The sequence below is a fragment of the Pinus tabuliformis genome, chromosome 9, assembly GCF_031772625.1.
Source record: "Pinus tabuliformis cultivar Carrire ecotype Pingquan chromosome 9, CPIR1, whole genome shotgun sequence".
Classification (NCBI taxonomy): domain Eukaryota; kingdom Viridiplantae; phylum Streptophyta; class Pinopsida; order Pinales; family Pinaceae; genus Pinus; species Pinus tabuliformis.
Genome location: NC_142307.1, coordinates 629,718,572 through 629,737,092, shown reverse-complemented (window position 1 = coordinate 629,737,092; position 18,521 = coordinate 629,718,572). Strand labels below are relative to the sequence as shown.

Genomic DNA, 18,521 nt, shown 5'->3' with positions numbered 1-18,521 from the left:
GGCAGTTCTGAGGGTTTATTATTATTCATGAGAAATATATGAATACAAATATAGGATTCTCATCTAGAAATCCTTTACAGAGAAAATACTAGTGGAAAATCTTATTGAGTTTTACCTCACTTCACCCGGAAAAATTTCTGTTGAACCGTCACAAGACTCGCTAACCCTGACTACTTCTGCTTTGGCCCTGCATAGGCCTTGCTTCAGCCCTTCGGTAGCTCCTCTGCCCTCTGCGTCAACTATCCCGTATGCTCTAGAAATTCCTAGTAGTTTTGGTTGTTTCCCACAGTTCTAGCTTCTACGTGACATGCAACTTTTTCAAATCTGCGTGGGCCCAGACTGGCCCAGCTCTATCTCTCCCGTCTACTATGCTACCTCTCTGTAAGCTCTCCGCCTCTCTGTCAATATTCTCCATAAATTCCTTCTCCTGGATTCTCATTACCCCTTTGCCATATAATCATCACCTAGTTCAAATATCTTAGCTTCCTAGCCCCAGAAATCGAACTCTAGATCAATTCGTTCTCTTTGTGTGCATTTCCAAATGAACCCCAAGCCTCCATCTTATAATTTTCCACTTGATACTTCAAAGGCTGAGATTAATTGTCTAATAAACGGCTAAGATTAAAAGATGACCTGATCTTCCTTCTAGATCATTCTCACCCATATTTTGATTAATACCCATTAATATTTTAATTTCCCTAAGTTTAGACTTAGGAACTCCATTAAAAATATTAATTATTTTAATAAAATATAATCTGAGTGGAATGTCACCAAACAATTTCTGGGTTTGTTAGAACTCACGTGCCTTAGCCTCTCCACCAATTTTCAAGGCTATATCACTTCCCATGCTACCAAAACCTAACACTCCCTCTTAGCGAGGAAAGTGCTCTAGCAACAATATCACCTACATGCTGCTTTGTTTCTAAAGAACCTCCTTTTTTCACTACTCCTGCCACCAACATTGTGTTGCTACTACTACTGTACTACTGCCCATGACACTGCAACTGCCACTGTTGCATTTGTACTACAACTTCCTCTCAAATGTTGCATCTGCTATGTTGCAAGCATTGCCACCACTAACACTGCATCCATATTGCAATTTAGTCGCTGAGAGAAGCAACTGAAAAACATCCAAAATTAGCTGAACTTAACTTTGTTCAACATAATACCATGGATGTTTGAAGCTCTAGTCTCTGACCCTATGAATCTTTTGCGCTGCTACCAACGTTTCTTTATGCTGATCAGCTCCTGGTCTCGGGCTCCTACATATATCCTCCAAACAATCCACTGCATCAACTGACACTAATTCCATCTCGCTACTACTAAATCTTGGTCTCCCGTAGCAAGGAATTGATCTAAGAGGTGGAATCCTCAAGGATCCTTCCCACATATAGTCCTCCTGACTACAATTCAATATTGCCCCATCTCCCTCCTGGATATGCGTGGGCAGTCATGGAAAACTCATCTTCATCAATATTTATTGAAGCAATCTTAGGATCATGTTTCTTATCCTTATCATTTTTCTTCAAAGGACACTGGGATGCATAGTGGCCCATCTCGCCACAACTGAAACATTTGACCTTTGAAATGTCCTTATTTTTCTTCGTCTTATGTTGTCCCTTCGATGCTAGAGTTGTGTTTTCCTCCTCCTCCTTCATCTTTGTGCCACTCCCACTCTGCCATTGAGGTTGACCTTTACTAAGTCCCTCCTTAACACCTCCGGTTGAAGAACCGCCCACATCTCCTCCAATGAAGTTATTTTTTCCCTCCCCAATATGCTTTTGACGAAAAATTGCCATTCATCCGAGACTCCATTTAGGGCTATCGTCACCATCGCGATTGGCTAAGGAGTGGAACCCACTACAGTAAGCTGGTCTCTAGTGTCCTGAAGACGTTGAAGATAGAGCTTCACCCCTTCTCCTTTCTACATCAAAGTTCGCTGCAACTTCTGCTCTTAATACATCTTTTGTTGTTTGAAAGAGCCTTCATACAGAGAAGACAAGGCTTCCCACATATCTCGGGTTGTATCCTTGCTTTGCAAGTGTGAGACCACATGATCTCGAACTCCATCGAGAATGAGCCTCTTTGCCTTACCCTGCTCGGCCTTGTACTTATTCCTTTGATCGTTGTCAATAGGAACAACCATAATACTCTTGACGTAGGCCTCGAGATCATATTCCTCAAGAACAACTAAGATTTTGGTCTTCCATATGACATAGTTGGAGGTTCCGTCCAGCCTGTCCTGATCTCTAAGCCCATGTGATACCATCTCACCCAATGTTATAGACATTTTTGTGCCTTACAGCATGAAGCATGAAATGTCGATAATCTGAGGGATCCAAAGTCCCTAAACATGTTGTTCCTACCCCTAGAGGAACAAGGTCAGCAAACCACAGCACTGAAAATCAGTTCTCCACCTGAAAACACTCAAAAACAAGCTATTTCTGGATCATGTCAGCTGCTCCACTGAGCATCTGCGCTGAATGTCAACTGCTCCACACTGTACCTGCGTTGAATGTCAAATCTAATGAAGGCTACCTGCGTTGGGCGAGATTGGCCAAGTGGCACAGTCATTCTGCAAGGTGTCAAATGCCCAGGAAGCTTCCAAACTGACACTTGGATCAGGGAATTCGCCTTGTGATGAGTAAGAGGATCTAGATCTCCAAGTGGAAGCAAGAAACTCCAAGTGGACTCAAGAACTGAAGTATAACTAAAGTGGGAGAGGACACTAGTCAGCTTCATGCCAGCCTCAAGCTGACTCATCCTTTCTCCAAATCTCCTATATATAGAGCTCTCTCATGAGGTCTAGAGGAGGCGGGGAATTTTGTGCAAGTAAGGAAGTGTTGTTGGTTTGTGTATAGAACTATTGGGTGATTGCTTTGAAGGAGGTGAAGAGGAGATTTCTTTCTGCTGGGAGGTGTTGCTGGATTGGGCCTATTATGGTTGTAACGCTCTCAGAACTTTACTTCTTCCATTAATAAAGTATTTGAGGTTCTTCTATATGCATGTGTCTCTATGGTGAATTGATGCTTGTATATTTGATTTATTCTAATCCTTGAATCAGTTATGGATGTATGCTTCTTGTAGTTTCCTCTCTTTGTGCTTTTACAGGATCTTTGTGTAGTTGGGCCGGTGAAAGAGCAAGGAGCTAGGAGCAAGCAGCAAGAGGGAAGATTGGATCAACCATTAGCAGAAGATAACGGTTAGTGGATCCCTTTTCTCTTGTATTCAGTTGTTGCTGAGGTACTATCACCCTTAGAGTGGGATAGGGTCATTCCGTATTGGATACTTTTCCCAACAACAAATTGGCGACTCCGCTGGGGATAGTATCTTGTTGGTTGTTTGTGTTTTTGCTATTCATTTCATAAACAAAGGGAGTACCGAATCGAACTGTGTTTGAATCTTTCAAATACAAAGTAGAGGGCAGCTACTCTAGCTCAGTTTCTGGGCAAGTTTATGATTTGAAGAGCTGATCCACAAGGACTCTAATAAGCTCTTAGTGATAGCTTTTCATCCTCCTTGTCATCCCTTAGTGTGTCCTTCACTGATAGCTTCTGATTTGAGCAAAAACTGTGAATTTTTGAGCAATCTGTGACCCGGAAACCACCAGAAACGAAAGTTTCGTTCTTCAGTGCAGGCTGTACAAAGGCTGTTTGCATTTCAGCGCAGTTCCCGAAGGGGCTACCTGCGCTGAAGGTCAAACAGGCAGTGTTCCACCTGCGCTGGACCAATCCTGCCTTGTGCTGCTGGGGTTTCCTGCTGTTTCTTGCCTTGTTTTCACTCTTGTTTTTGCTGTTTGTTACCAGTCAGTGGGCCTATCTGAAACCAACTTTCCTTGTCACTATTCCGCCTCAGTTGTATAAAGAAACTGTGTTTGTTCTTTGTGTATTTCTTGTACATTTACAGTTTCCCATAACAAAAGTGAACTAGTCTTGCTGTGACCTCTTAGATCTAGACTTGTGATAAAGTGTCGTTTTGATCTTAAGAGTTAGTTTGTTTGCTGTTCATAGCTGATTGAGCTTTTGCTTTCGTCACATGGTTTGAGTTTATATATTTCTAGTGTCGAAACAAGTAAATCTTAAGGTGTCTTTTGATTTTGGACAAGCTTGTTTGCTTTCACTTGAAATTGAATTCAAAATTATACAACAGCTTTCTTTTTGCATTTCACCAACATTAAGAAAGAGAAAAGAAATACTTGCATTGTGCATATACATTATGACAGTCTGCATGTTGATTTAGGGAAAAATGCATTAGTGTGTGCTCTATGATCTGTGTGAAAAGGTGTTATCTTTCTTTTCCCTCAGTAGTTAAGGTTTTCAAAGTTGAAAGATTGAAAAGCTTGCTTATCATCTTAGACTGCATTTAGGAGTGTTATCATACATCTCGTGGTGATCCATAAAGGCAAACTGCTAAACAAGATCAACCTTAAAATAAATTGAATTTACATAACAACGCATTGAAACATAACGCAAACATCTAGAGGTCTAAGCTAGAGACGTGTTCCGGCGTCGTTAAACGTGATATCTTAGCGTTGAGTGGTTGGGTGATTCCTCCACGGTGAAGCGATAAGTATCAATACGGACTTGTGCTCCCACGTACCGTCGCGTATATATTGGGAGACCCCTATAGGAACAAAACCTTTATCCAATAGGAAACCGTGTCGGCCACCCTACTGATCGCAATGCAGTGAACACAGCATTCACGAAGATCGACCACCCGTACCGTAAAACGTATTCTGTGGTTTTGCAAAAAGTTTTGCACACCCTCTGCCTAGAACTCCAGAGCAGTTTCTTTTGGCCTTTTTCAAACTCTATAACTGAAAAAGTCCAACCGAGCATTTTTCACTTCGGGCTCGTTAAAACATCGAAGGAGACTAGAGTCATCTTTAGCTTTTTCTCGACTCTTAAAAAGTGAAAAAGCAAGTTGTGTCTAAGCGTCGTTATAAAATTTATTTTAAACGGAACATAATCACCTCCTATTCCCGCGTTGATCTTAAGTTGAGAACATGGAACGCCCCAACCAAGGAACTCCACATGATGGAAATCCTAGTCCATTCTCCTCTTGGGGAGAAGTTGGTGCACCCCACATGGCCACATTGTCGCTTCCAGGACTGACAATTGGCCTGCCTATTTGGCTTTTCTCAACTAATGTAGTTCAGACCACCATGGTTCCTGGACAGTCGAGTCAACAGTCAGATCAGTCTAGAGCTGCCCACCAGCCTTCTACTTCTTATAACTCTTCCTCCAATCCTTCATCTTCGCAAGGTGGGGCTGGCAAAAGCCAAGCTCCCATGGAGAAGAAGGAGAAGAAGAAGAGAGAGAGGAAGAAGAAGGAGCCTAAGGCGACTGGGGGCAAGCAAAAGACATCTGACAAAAATCCACACACAGCACAGACCGGGCCTAAATCGCCATGTGTCATATGTAGAGGAGACCACTTCCATCGAGATTGTCCCTGTATTCCCCGGATACTAAGGGACTGGTCACCTCGTTTGCACAATTCGGGAGCATCAACCTCTGATAGCCATGTTGATTGCTTACCGTCAACCAGCGAAAGTGAAGGTTCAAGACGAAGAGGGGGAGCAAGATCCCCCTGTAGACTGTGTGAAGGCGATCACGCCATCCACCGTTGTCCCTTCTTAGACGAAGCGAAGAGAGTTTTGGAAGATCGTCCGGTTTCACCGGTAATACTTCCTCCTGGATACAAAAAACTCGTGCCGAGTCCTTCGTTGGTTGAAAATAGAGCTGGCCTGCTCAAGTGGTCAGCTGAAGCGTTAGTCATTGAAAATGAACCCACTGAATCCAGACCAGACGAAAGTCTAAAGGTCGATACGGTAGTTGACCCGGTTCTTCCTTCAGAGGTTTCATCCTCAAATGACACCGTCACTGAAGATTCATCTTCAAATGACACCCTCACTGGAGAGAATAAGGATGACACCATCCAGATTCTTTTCATCAACACAGATTCTGATGAGCATCAGGGAAATGCGCCCATTCCTTTATAGCAGGAAGGAACATCGTCAGGATCGTATCCAGCCGTGTATTCGGTCCCACCACCAAGCAACCTGGTTGTGTCCTTTGATTGGAACCAACTAGGCAGACCCCGGTTACCAGCCAGTATACCATTCAGAATCATAGTCCAAATTTACAGAATGGTAATGGCTGGAACTATCATTGATGAAGGGGCCTCTGTGAGTATCCTTTCCTCTATTGCTTGGAAAGCACTGGGTTCCCCAGAGCTTTTACCTGAGATAAGAAATCTCTCGGGTTTTGATAAAGGAACCAGTCGACCATTAGGGATCCTCCCCAATGTGCCTGTTACATTGAAAGGGAAGACCGTTCAAATGAACGTGATGGTCGTTCAAGGACCCTTGGATTATAACCTACTCCTTGGACGAGACTATATATATTGCATGGGAGCTATAGTCTCCTCACTCTTTAGAGTAATGTGTTTTCCACACGAAGGAAGAATGGTCAAGCTCGTAGACCAAATTTCATTTCCGGGATCACGCATCGCAAATAGTCAAATACCAACCCTCAATGGTCTATTCACCCAAGAAATGTCTCCACCCCCAGTCCTCCTTCCCGATGAGTGCGAGTGATTCAGAAAGATGGGATTGGAACCTAGGGGGCATGCATCCTGGTCTACTTCGGGCAGAGAAAACCTTGGGTATAAGGTGGAATTTTTGTGAAAAAGTATGACTAGTCCGTACCCCGTCCGTGGACGGAAGAGGGGTTGTTCTAGAACAGGACTCTTTTGTCAAGGTTACTTGTTTGACAAAGGTCATTCACCATTGTCTACTTCGGTAGACAGTGCCGAGGAGATGTTTTCGTTTGATGGTGTTAACAAAACAATCTTTGGGTAACCAGAAAGAGGCAAGCCTCACCCTTTAAAACAAATGTTTTATCGGATAAGTAGGGGCAGCGTTGGAATTGTACTTTATGCCTGGGGGCATGCAACCTTTTGGAGTGCAAGCAAGGGACGACTATTTATTTTTTTAATTTTTAGGTCCTCCCTTTAAACCTGTAGGTCTAACCCTTTAAACTCGTAGAATTAGCCGTTTCCAAACTTGCATAAAGAAAGGATATGGGGCAAAGGTCAAACTTTGCCACATTAGGAGCATAGCTTCGTGAGATAAAGCTCCATAAAAAATAGCTATCTCACAGAAGACATTCTTATCTTATGACTGGTATAATCGAGCAGTTTTACCGCGGAATTTATGCTCGTTAAAAAATAGAAAAGAGAGATCCGAGCAGTTTTAGCGTCATAGTTCATGCTCATTAAAAAATAAACATAAGCTTTTGAGCAGTGTTTTGGTGCATTCAAGCTCTTTAAAAAATGAACCCAGTGCCAGTAAATAACCATTGTGATCGTAAATTTATTAGCCATAAAAAGCTTTGGTCGTGTTTTGCACCTGCCACCTCCATTTCATTTGGCCAATCGTTCACCTCCATATGATTGTTTACCCATTTTGAGGAACAACTGCGAAGAGTGATTTCACTTAGCCATCCTTGTGACACTGCCGTGATTGGAAAATTCCAACTTGTACCTGGAATCTGCTGCTATCCCTGTTTATCACTCGTTCGTCAAAAGACGAGTCTTCTTTGAGCTCTTTTCTCCTGACTCGTAAAGTATGAAAAGTTTGTCGAGTTTTGGCCTTCCAGCTCGTTAAAGTGACCGGAAGAGCTATCCCTCCTCTAGATTTTTATCTTTTTGGACTTGAGGGATTATTGCACAAAAAGGTCGAGCGCTTGTTTTATTCGGCTCGTTAAAATTATCGAAAACTCATCCCTTCTGTATTGTTTTATACTTTTTCGGACTTAAGGGATTAGATGACGAAAAAGGAACTTTGGAGTTAACTTTCTGTACCTTTTTAGACTCTCTAAAAATGAAAAGGACCGAGTTTTCCTTGTCGTTAGACTCGTTAAAATGATTAAATAGCGACAAACTTGTCTTTAGACGAGAACGAGTTTCCCTATCGCTAGGCTCGTTAAAACATAGTGATGGGCTTGCCCGAAGGGCAGGTTATAGAACAAGCATATGTTATCCTCCTCAAGCTTGACAAAAATAAAGAGGTACTGGTCAGAAATGACTGGGGAAAAATTGGGAGAACCTCAAAGCTTTAATGGTAGCAAGTCGCTCTTGAACATGACACTTTGTCCTCCGTATCACATCGGGTTGGGTTGTTTCATTCACCGGTCTCATCACCATGGTCCTCGCCAAACCATCCACATTTGGGGTAATGCTACCGATCCATCACATCAGTGTCGTTATATGTTCAAGAGATGTGTTCAGAAAGAGTCAACCGTGTCCCATCCACTGCCATACATTATCCTTCATCCACCCATGATCGCCACCCTGAATCATATTTCACAGATTGTTTTCACCTCCACTAAAATCATTAGCTCCGTTCCGTGTCACTGATGTGGGATTCATTAAGGCCCTCCTTTGACGGATCGCTTCTTGTCGACTTCAGCTCATTATCCAAGAAATTGATCTAGGAACAACCCCCCCAGTACTTTGAAGCTTGCATGCCTCAATGGCAAGTTTCTCACTTCCGGCGACAGGTATACATCAATGACCTTCGACCAGAAGATTTTGCGTGGTGTTCGACGCCAAGTCCTTTATTCACACCACGTGAATTGTACTGCAGTACCTTGAGGGTCATTGTCATTATTGGTGATTCCTCTCGCGCTTGTTAACGGTTTACATTATTGACCGGTAATCAAGCGATGTCTTTCCATGTTCGACTTCAGCGCAATTCTCACATGGATCGACTTGTACTTAGAGTGAAGATCGAATGAGTTTGAAGATCCCGGATCTAGTTTCATCCATCCGGGCTACGATATATATTCGGGATATAAAGACATTTGTTATGTACATCATTGCAACAGATGATCATCCTACTCAAAGGATGATAATTTCAGCAGAGAATTATCTGTCTATCATCAGACGATCGTCTGTTCTATGTACCAAAATGAATTTATAAAGCTGAGCATGGGAATGCCCGCCTCAGCTAGATCATGAAAGCAGAATGAAAAAATAATGTATTGTATTGTATTTTATTACAGGGCACCTCGCAGCGATTGAATGAACTTCGGATCCTCCTGATAAAGCATTTCACCCGATAAACGACCTCATACTTTAGGGAGCAACTGTTATAGACATTTTTGTGCCTTACAGCATGAAGCATGAAATGTCGATAATCTGAGGGATCCAAAGTCCCTAAACATGTTGTTCCTACCCCTAGAGGAACAAGGTCAGCAAACCACAGCACTGAAAATCATTTCTCCACCTGAAAACACTCAAAAACAAGCTGTTTCTGGATCATGTCAGCTGCTCCACTGAGCATCTGTGCTGAATGTCAACTGCTCCACACTGTACCTGCGCTGAATGTCAAATCTAATGAAGGCTACCCGCGCTAGGCGAGATTGGCCAAGTGGCACAGTCATTCTGCAAGGTGTCAAATGCCCAGGAAGCTTCGAAACTGACACTTGGATCAGGGAATTCACCTTGTGATGAGTAAGAGGATCTAGATCTCCAAGTGGAAGCAAGAAACTCCAAGTGGACTCAAGAACTGAAGTATAACTAAAGTGGGAGAGGACACTAGTCAGCTTCATGCCAGCCTCAAGCTGACTCATCCTTTCTCCAAAGCTCCTATATATAGAGCTCTCTCATGAGGTCTAGAGGAGGCGGGGAATTTTGTGCAAGTAAGGAAGTGCTGTTGGTTTGTGTATAGAACTATTGGGTGGTTGCTTTGAAGGAGGTGAAGAGGAGATTTCTTTCTACTGGGAGGTGTTGCTGGATTGGGCCTATTATGGTTGTAACGCTCTCAGAACTTTACTTCTTCCATTACTAAAGTATTTGAGGTTCTTCTATATGCATGTGTCTCTATGGTGAATTGATGCTTGTATATTTGATTTATTCTAATCCTTGAATCAGTTATGGATGTATGCTTCTTGTAGTTTCCTCTCTTTGTGCTTTTACAGGATCTTTGTGTAGCTGGGCCGGTGAAAGAGCAAGGAGATAGGAGCAAGCAGCAAGAGGGAAGATTGGATCAACCATTAGCGGAAGATAACGGTTAGTGGATCCCTTTTCTCTTCTCTCTCTCATCTCATAAAGAAGTAATCTTGAATAGATTTGTATTCAGTTGTTGCCGAGGTACTATCACCCTTAGAGTGGGATAGGGTCATTCCGTATTGGATACTTTTCCCAACAACACCCAACTATTGAACTGACTCCTCTAGTCACCGCTTAGCACTACTCACCTACTCAGCAAGTGAGAAATTCAAACTTTCTGGTGGAAAGTTCTCTGAAAAGAAAATTTCCCTTCTACGTGTCTTCGTTCTTTTCTACCGGATTTCTGCCCCAGAGGAAACTGCACCCTTCAAGCACTGCGTTAAGGCTCTGCATCACTCCCTCTGCCTTTGCAAACTCATGAATTGGAAATCGTACATATCTATCATCTCACTTAGAGAGAGATTTCCTCGAATTTGCTTCTCGGAAAGGACTGCGCAATCCCTTCAAGGGGATTTGAATTGATTCCAAGTGCAGCTTTCAGCCTCATTACTCAGCACCAGATCTTCTCTTCCTATTTCAAAATCAATGCTATGATACCATGTGAAAATTCCTACATTGAAGGAACCCCTACTACAACAAATCTGAATTTACTTCACCTACTTGACTTTTAAATTACATTCATCAATTTATTATATTGAATACTGAAGCAAATTACTTCTATAGCCTACACTAATTAAATATTTGATCTCATGAAATATAAAAGAGAGAAAAGAACAAGATACATAGGACACACCTATTTTTGGACACAATAGTCCATGGGAAAACCGGTGCAACGGTTTTGAGGGTTTATTATTATGTAGGAGAAATATATGAATAAAATATAGGATGCTCATATAGCAATCCTTTACAAAGAAAATACTGGCAGAAAATCTGAGTGAGTTTCACACGTTCCTAGGAAGGTGTGCATATTTTTAAGAGCATGTGCACACTCTTAGGAATGTGCATTCGCTCGTGATCCAAGCTAACCTGATGGCCTAGTTGGTATCTTGGTTCACATATTAGGGCATGCTAAACTTGGATGCATGATTGCATGCTCCTAGGATAACGCATGTGTTCGAATGGGTGTGCATTTGTGATGTCCCGATTGCCACTTTTGAGGACATTGTCTTCATGTGAGCACCTTATTTAATTTCAAATTTTTGGGGCGTCTACTATTTCCATGCTCAAATGTGGAGACTTTTATGGTTTTGTGGTGTAAGAACTATTTTTTACCAGTAAACAATTCTCCCCCACAATATCACTTTCTCACTTTATTGTATATACCTTCCATAAATCTTTGGCATAAATTATACTAGCCACCTAAGTCCTTGGTGCTTGAAGAAGTTGTTGTGTTGAAATATTTGCTTTCATTTTGACATATTGAGTTGTTGTGTGGTATAATGACTTACCTCTAAAGGAAGCTACTTGAATTCCTCTTGGCAGATGGGAAGAATTCCTTTGAAACAATTGAACTGCTTTGTGTGGAGGAAGGGGGCTTAAAAACAACAATTTCTTGCCATTTATGTTGGAATTTGGCAAAACTCCACATCAAAATTATATTACCAATAATAGAGGTAGTTGTGGAGGTGGTGGTGAGGGACGCAATGGTCCTAGCAGAGGAAAGAGGCAATTTTGGCTATGGTGGGTGTTTCGGTCCTAGTTGCACCAACCGAGATGGAGATTATTAGTGGTGGAGCAACAACAAAAGACAAGAGGCACTTTTGGCTATGGTGGGTGTTTCGGTCCTAGTTGCACCAACCGAGATGGAGATTATTAGTGGTGGAGCAACAACAAAAGACATGGACCAAGTTAATAGAATATGTATGATCCAAGTGGCATTGTATGGTGGAAAAATTGTAATAAGACCTTCAAATTATATATATATATATATATATATATAGATATATAGAGGAAAGTTAAATGATGATTATGCATATAATCCAGGCTATTTGTAACTACTTTTATCTTCTAAAAGAAATTAAAAAAAAAAATCTTGAAAAGAAAAATATATATTCTAAAGTTAAACATTATATATTGCATATGTTAAAAAGGACTAAATAGTCATCAACAAACAAATAATTGCTATAATCTTACCTAATAAAAATAAATTAATTTCACCCAATATTTCTTTTATTCTACTCTCATTCTATTTTACCGAATATTTCTTTTACCCCACCCTTCATATATATATATATATATATATATATATATTAATAAAAAAATCTCTATACAAATTATTAAAAATCAATAAATTCTTTAATTAAAAAAATTAAATTAAAAATTATATTATTGTTTTTAAGTATGGGGGATTTTCGCAGTGCATTATATTAGATATCATTTTTGGGATTCAACTGCGTTAAGTAAGTCATTCAAAGTATGACCATTTCCATGAGAGGTAGTCGTAAAGTGACTAATTTCTCATGATTTTTGAATAGTTCACTTAGCACTCATTGCATCGGGTGATGCTCACAGGGGTGAAGAAGTGGGATTGAAACTAGTGAAATGTGGAGAAAATGATATCTAATATATTATTGTTGTTAGACTTTTCCATTAGCTTTTAAAACTTACAAATATATAAAAAAATCAAATGGAAAAATTATTCGTTTACCGACTAAAGTTGCTTTAAAAGGTGAGATGAACGATGAACTAGGTTCAATGCTTCGAAAATTTAATAAAATTAATAATAAGGCCACATGGTCACTCGTGATGTGAAACGGGCTTTATCAAAAACCAATGTCGAGGAACTTCAACAAAATTTCAAAAGCGTACCTCGGATCCCGACAGGCGCTCTAAATTTCAAAAGCGTACTCCGTCGTCAGGCGCTCTAAATTCAATCCATCTCTTTCCAAAGAAGGAAAAATATCCAGAAGGAAAAATGTCCATCTCTTTCAAAGGGTGACGCAGAAGGAATTTTATTAAAAATATAGAAAATTCACAATAAAATAAATTATTTTCACAAATTTTAACACTAAAACATTTTAAACTTAAACCAATGTCCAAACTATCTAAACTCTATAAATTCCCAAGTTTAATATCCGCATCACACAAATTGGAGCAAGATCTTCTACAATGGATGCGCAGACCCAACAGCTGAGTAGTGTCATTGAGAAGCTCATATCCAGTGGAACAAACAACCTGGAGGTGCAGGAAAGATATATCCTTCCTCCCCATGAACGCCTACAGGTGTCTCAGATCTCTTACTCTGAGAGCATCCCTGTGATAGACCTAAAAGACCTGGATGGCCCTAACAGAGCAACAGTAGTCCATCAAATCCGACTTGCATGCGAAGAGGATGGTTTCTTCCAGGTGCACACCTCAGTTCTACCTCCCCTCAAATACTTAGACTTTTGGTTGGATTTCTGTCACACTTGCAGACTATTGAGTCTATACATCTCTGTTGGTATGCTGGTATTAATATAGTGACTAGGTCAAGTTTCATATCTGATTGACTAATTTTTTTAATTTGTTTTGGTTGATATCAGATAGTGAACCATGGCGTGCCAAAGAATGTCATGGAAAGCATGATGGGTATAGCCAAAGAGTTCTTCGAAATGCCCATCGAAGACCGAGCATGCCTCTACTCAGAGGACATAAAGCAGCCAGTCCAGCTTTCTACCAGCTTCAATCGCAGCAAAGACACAGTTCTCAACTGGGTGGACTGTCTCACACACCCTTGTCATCCTCTAGAAGAAGTCATCGGCTCTTGGCCTGAAAAACCAGCAGCCTACAGGTAATCAGCAAACCTTTATCTGTTATAAAATATCTAAAGACAGAACACTAGAAAAGATTCATCTTAACCCACCATGGAAAAGTTTAGCTGTTTTGACTTCAGCTTTTGTTACAGAGAAATTGCGGGCAAGTACGCTGGTGAGCTGAGAGCACTGATATTAAGGTTGCTGGCTGCAATTTCAGAAGCTCTGGGGCTAGATTCCAATTACTTGAATAAAATTCTTGGAAAACATAGGCAAGTGATGAATATAAATTACTATCCTTCATGTCCAAACCCAGATCTTACTATTGGTGCAGCAAAGCATTCAGATGCAAGTGCCATCACTGTGTTAATGCAAAGCGATAGTGTCAGTGGCCTGCAAGTATTCAGAAATGGAAAGTGGGTTTGTGTAGAACCCATAGCTAACGCGTTTGTGGTCAATCTGGGAGATCAGCTGCAGGTGAGAAAGAATGAGTAGATCTATATAGTTATTTCTCTCTGTGCAAGAATTTGATAGTAATCATTCACTTTGTGTTGTGTGTGATTTGAATTGTATTAGGTTGTGAGCAATGGGAAATTTAAGAGCGTGGAGCATCGGGCTGTAACGAATATGCAGAGTGCACGCATATCAATTCCCACTTTCTGTACTCCTGGAGACGATGCTTTTATTGCTCCTGCAACGAGCATGGTGGATGAACATCAGCCGGCTGTGTATAGAGGATACAAGTTTGAAGAGTTTATAGGAGCTTTCTGGAACCAGGAATTAAAGGGAAAGAGTGTACTGGATCGTTTCAAGATTGTTCATTGAACAATCATTTCTGTTGGTCTGTGATGGAGGCATCAAGAATTTGAATAGTCATTTCAATTTCATAGTAATAAATTAAGAGTAATAGTACCCAAAATGTCGTTGTCGTTGAAAAGTATTCGCAAACAAGAAACGCAGATCATATTATCATCAGAATATGAAGCTCCAGCTGCATAATGATATTGCTGAGCCATTCTGAGTAGAGATTCCAATTGATATTAGCCCCTCCAGTTTAACTACCCCATCCATTATTCAATAAATTTCAGATTTAAATTGATAATTTCTTGCACGGCCTGTACTGCAGCTGCTGGCTTAATGATATTACACGGGTGTGTTGACGTTTTTTTGTTTGCAATTTAAAGTTTAAACCATGGAAGATGGGATGCTTAATGATATTATATAATTTAAATTTTAAACCATGGAAGATAGGATGCGATTATTGATATTTTCGTATTTGCATTTTAATTTATAGGATATTTGCCTTTTTTTAATTTGTGCTGCAGAAAATTGTATTATAAAATTATATTTTTTTTTAAATTTAATGTATTATAAAATAAAATTATATATTTTTAAATTTTAATGTATTATAAAATAATTATTTAGACTTTATGATAATTTATTAGTGATTTTTATTAATATAATATATATATATATATGAAATAAATTTTGAGCTAAGAATTTTATTGTACAACTTAGTATGATGTGTAAAGATATTTATTTCTTATCAAAATTTACCAAAATAAAAAATTTATAAAAAAAATACCTATATAAAATATTTAAATAATATCTGCTCATTAAAAATGCTAAGTGAAAAATTTAGATCCTCTCCATTTATGTTAAATCCATATTTAAAATAAATCTATACTCATAAATTAAATAACATTAATTAAATTTATTTAAACTAAAATGTGAAAATAATATCCTTGTAAATTGACCTAATAGTGCATTCAAACTTGATCGCGTGGAAAAGTGAAAATGTTATTAATTTACATATATTTGGAAGGAGAACAAAATCCAAAAGGAATATCAATCTCCTTAGACGGAATGGATCGCGTGGACGGGGTAAAATTTTATTAATGTACGCTAGTTTTATTAATTATTAAGTGGAGAAGGAATTAAATTTATTAAATATTTAAAAGATTCAAAATAAATTATTGAAAAACGTTTGTAGGTTCAGAGCTATATTTTATATTTTTAATTCAAAATTTGAAGGTTGATATTTTTGTTAGAAAAAAAATATTATGTAATATGGACAGATTATTTTATTGTTCACTGTGTTACTTTTATTTATCTATTATGTTTCAACTGAAAATATGAAAGAAATTATGGTTGAGTTAGCCAAAGTAACTTTATAAATATTAAGTGATAAAAAAATAAATATATTTATGAAAATAGAAAATTGGTTAGATAAATTATTTGAGATAGTTATTGTTGGAGAAGGCCTGGGGCTAAAGAATTTAGAAGGAAAAGAAGAAAAATTGATTGAGAAGGAAAGGACTGACAAGTATTCCATAGAACCTCTTTGAACTAGGTGAAATAAACTAGTGGGAGCCATGGAAACAACCTGAAAAGGGTACGGACTCAAAACTGGACTTACAGTTTTGATGTTTCAGAGTGACTTAATCTACACAGTATAAACCATTGTCTCGAGTAGAAGAGATCGGTGGAGAGTCTGGATGTCATATGCAGACTCATGGCTGGGTGGAGAGATCTTCTGAAGAAGAAAGGTTAAGCAAATTAAGGAAACAAATAAGTTTCTCACTATATCATCAGAAATTCTTTTAATTGTTTATACAGGTACGTGAACAAAAGACAAGAATAACTTGAAAGCTATTTGTTGCAGAAAGTGAAACACACTGTAGGTTTTCTAGACAAACAATGTTAATATATTCATTTAAGAGCCAGATGCCTTTGTCTTTAAATTATAGCCTGATCTCTGTTAAATTATCTATGATATTGTTACAAATAATAAAGAAAATTTACAGATGCGTAGTTTTATTTGAAAATGATGAGTATGTGCATTATTGAAAATAAAAGGAAAACAATGGAATAACTTTATCTTTTGACAAAAATTCCGATAATGATGTTCCATGTAAATAACAAAAATTATTAGTCAATGCAAATTAGCCAAGATTTCAGTGTTGCAAACCACACAACGAAAATACCATAATAGAATTTAACTGTAAATTCGACAATGAAATCACGTCTCTCAACAATCAAGAACACAGGAAAGAAAAGATTAACTTAACTAAACCAAAAAAGAGAAGATTTCCATAATTAATGAAAATTTGCTAGGAAATATCATAAGGGGGTTAGTAAAACCCAGTATTTCTTCAATGGAGACATTAAGTACATAAAGAGAAATTCAGAAATTATATAGCTCTTAGAGTCAAGAAGGCATAGTCAAAACAAAATAACATTTCAGCTGGTTCGCCCATAATTATATAAAATTTAAATTACATAGCTAGTCGTGGGCGTATATGCCCTAGCCGAAGTCCAAAAATTTGCCAGGGTCTCTGGCTTAACAAAATATTAACCACAGTATAAAACCCTAAACTTTCTCTGGTAGCCCTAGGTAGCATGAACCACAACCGGAATCCAGAATGTAAAACAACAAAAAAAGGGGACCAACTGGAAGAAAAAAAATGTACGGCATTGGTCGGTTATAAATATTCTCGGTGACTCGAATCCATAGTGAATAGCAAGAGACGGTTGGGTTCCTCACCTACAAAGGAAACAACGAGCTCAGAAACAACATCAATGGTTTGTACTCTGAAAATGCAAAGGAAATAAACCCTAAGAACATTTCTTTACCTGAAATGACAATGGAATCATTGGGCAGAGTTGGAGTCTCTGCCAGTAAGGCGTCGACCATGATTAGCAGGTATTAAAATAAAAGAAAAGGAACATTAACCACCAAATTTGTGAGCCCAGCATTCATACCTGCAAGATGGACACCTTCGGTTCCTCGTGCAAGGCGGTCTGAGGTTGGGTTTCCTGCAAAGAGATGAAGGGAATTTTTCCGAAACAAAATTACCATCCACTTCAGAAAGGGTTGATCGGAAAAACCGCCAAGAAAAACAACTGCCCCTGTAAGAACCAATCGACAATTCTAAATTAGGCTTTGGACATAAATCATTTAGCTGGTTGAGAAATCAAGTATAAGCAAACCAGTATGCTAAGAAAATCTTACTGGTTGTAGAGTCTTCCTCCCATCAAACCCTGTTGGAATTGTCAAAATGTGTTGGGTTCGGGAAAACAGTTAGATACCTCAAACCCTCTGGCCAGATCCTAGTCGTCGGATCATTATGGTATAGATCAACGATGGATAGTGTAACACCTGTTAGGGTCTAAGAATTATCTAGAGAGATGTACAATCGAGCCTTAAATGTGTTAAATTCTTGACAACTTGATATCTTTGCCACCAACTTTATACCAAGTAGGGGTGTATTCTTTATTTATGCTTGTTTTATGAGGGCGAGACCTTTAAAACCATTGGTTAAGAGCATTAATATCCACAACATAATCAAACAGTTGATATACACTATATATTTATTTCCAATTAATTACCTCGTGAATTGAGCTAGGTATTGGTATTCATAATACACCAAAGTAAAAAAAAATAAAAATTAAAGGTTTGTATGTTTGTTATATATGAGAGCATAAGTTCTAACACTTAGGCTTATGGGAACTAAATCGAGACAATGTGTGGATAAATGAACACAGAGAATGCAGAGAGGATCCAGACCGTCTAACTGGTCAGACACACCTTATGTAGGGGATGATCCGGAAATGTGGATACAACTCGGTGAAAAATCTTGTTAGGCCAATGCTGCCCTATTGGAAACTGTCCAATAGTTACGTGTTGAAATGATTAGTTTGATAACTGATAACAAAAGATTGCGGCATGAGAAAGAGAGGAGTTTAAAAAGTCTGTCTAATCGACATAAT

The 18,521-nt window shown here is 39.0% G+C and overlaps 1 protein-coding gene and 1 long non-coding RNA gene across 4 annotated transcripts; one reads left to right on the top strand and one right to left on the bottom strand.

The window, feature by feature from the left end:
- The first annotated feature begins 13,091 nt into the window (after positions 1-13,091).
- Positions 13,092-14,850, top strand: LOC149150201 (protein DMR6-LIKE OXYGENASE 1-like). Of its 2 annotated transcripts, none has more exons than XM_089440303.1 (4): positions 13,092-13,362; positions 13,539-13,786; positions 13,901-14,225; positions 14,325-14,850. In XM_089440303.1, exons 1-4 carry the CDS (start codon positions 13,126-13,128, stop codon positions 14,571-14,573), a joined length of 1,059 nt encoding a protein of 352 aa, XP_089296429.1. In that variant the 5' UTR covers positions 13,092-13,125; the 3' UTR covers positions 14,574-14,850. The 2 variants fall into 2 exon arrangements, with proteins under 2 accessions (XP_089296429.1, XP_089296428.1); XM_089440302.1 differs by having other exon boundaries at positions 13,889-14,225.
- A 2,041-nt stretch (positions 14,851-16,891) lies between these two features.
- Positions 16,892-17,834, bottom strand: LOC149150200 (uncharacterized). Of its 2 annotated transcripts, XR_016263749.1 has the most exons (4): positions 17,764-17,834; positions 17,514-17,660; positions 17,385-17,423; positions 16,892-17,295 (listed from the first exon to the last, which is right to left on the bottom strand). It is a non-coding gene; the product is annotated as an uncharacterized LOC149150200 (long non-coding RNA). The 2 variants fall into 2 exon arrangements; XR_016263750.1 differs by lacking the exon at positions 17,385-17,423.
- Between the last annotated feature and the right edge of the window lie 687 nt (positions 17,835-18,521).

What these genes read in the sequence shown, in the direction of transcription:
- LOC149150201 (XM_089440302.1), top strand. Translation starts at nt 13,126, where the DNA reads ATGGATGCGCAGACCCAACAGCTGAGTAGTGTCATTGAGAAGCTCATA. An exon ending in AAGAGGATGGTTTCTTCCAG is followed by an intron (nt 13,363 to 13,538) that starts GTGCACACCTCA and finishes GGTTGATATCAG; the next exon opens with ATAGTGAACCATGGCGTGCC. An exon ending in ATCTGGGAGATCAGCTGCAG is followed by an intron (nt 14,226 to 14,324) that starts GTGAGAAAGAAT and finishes GAATTGTATTAG; the next exon opens with GTTGTGAGCAATGGGAAATT.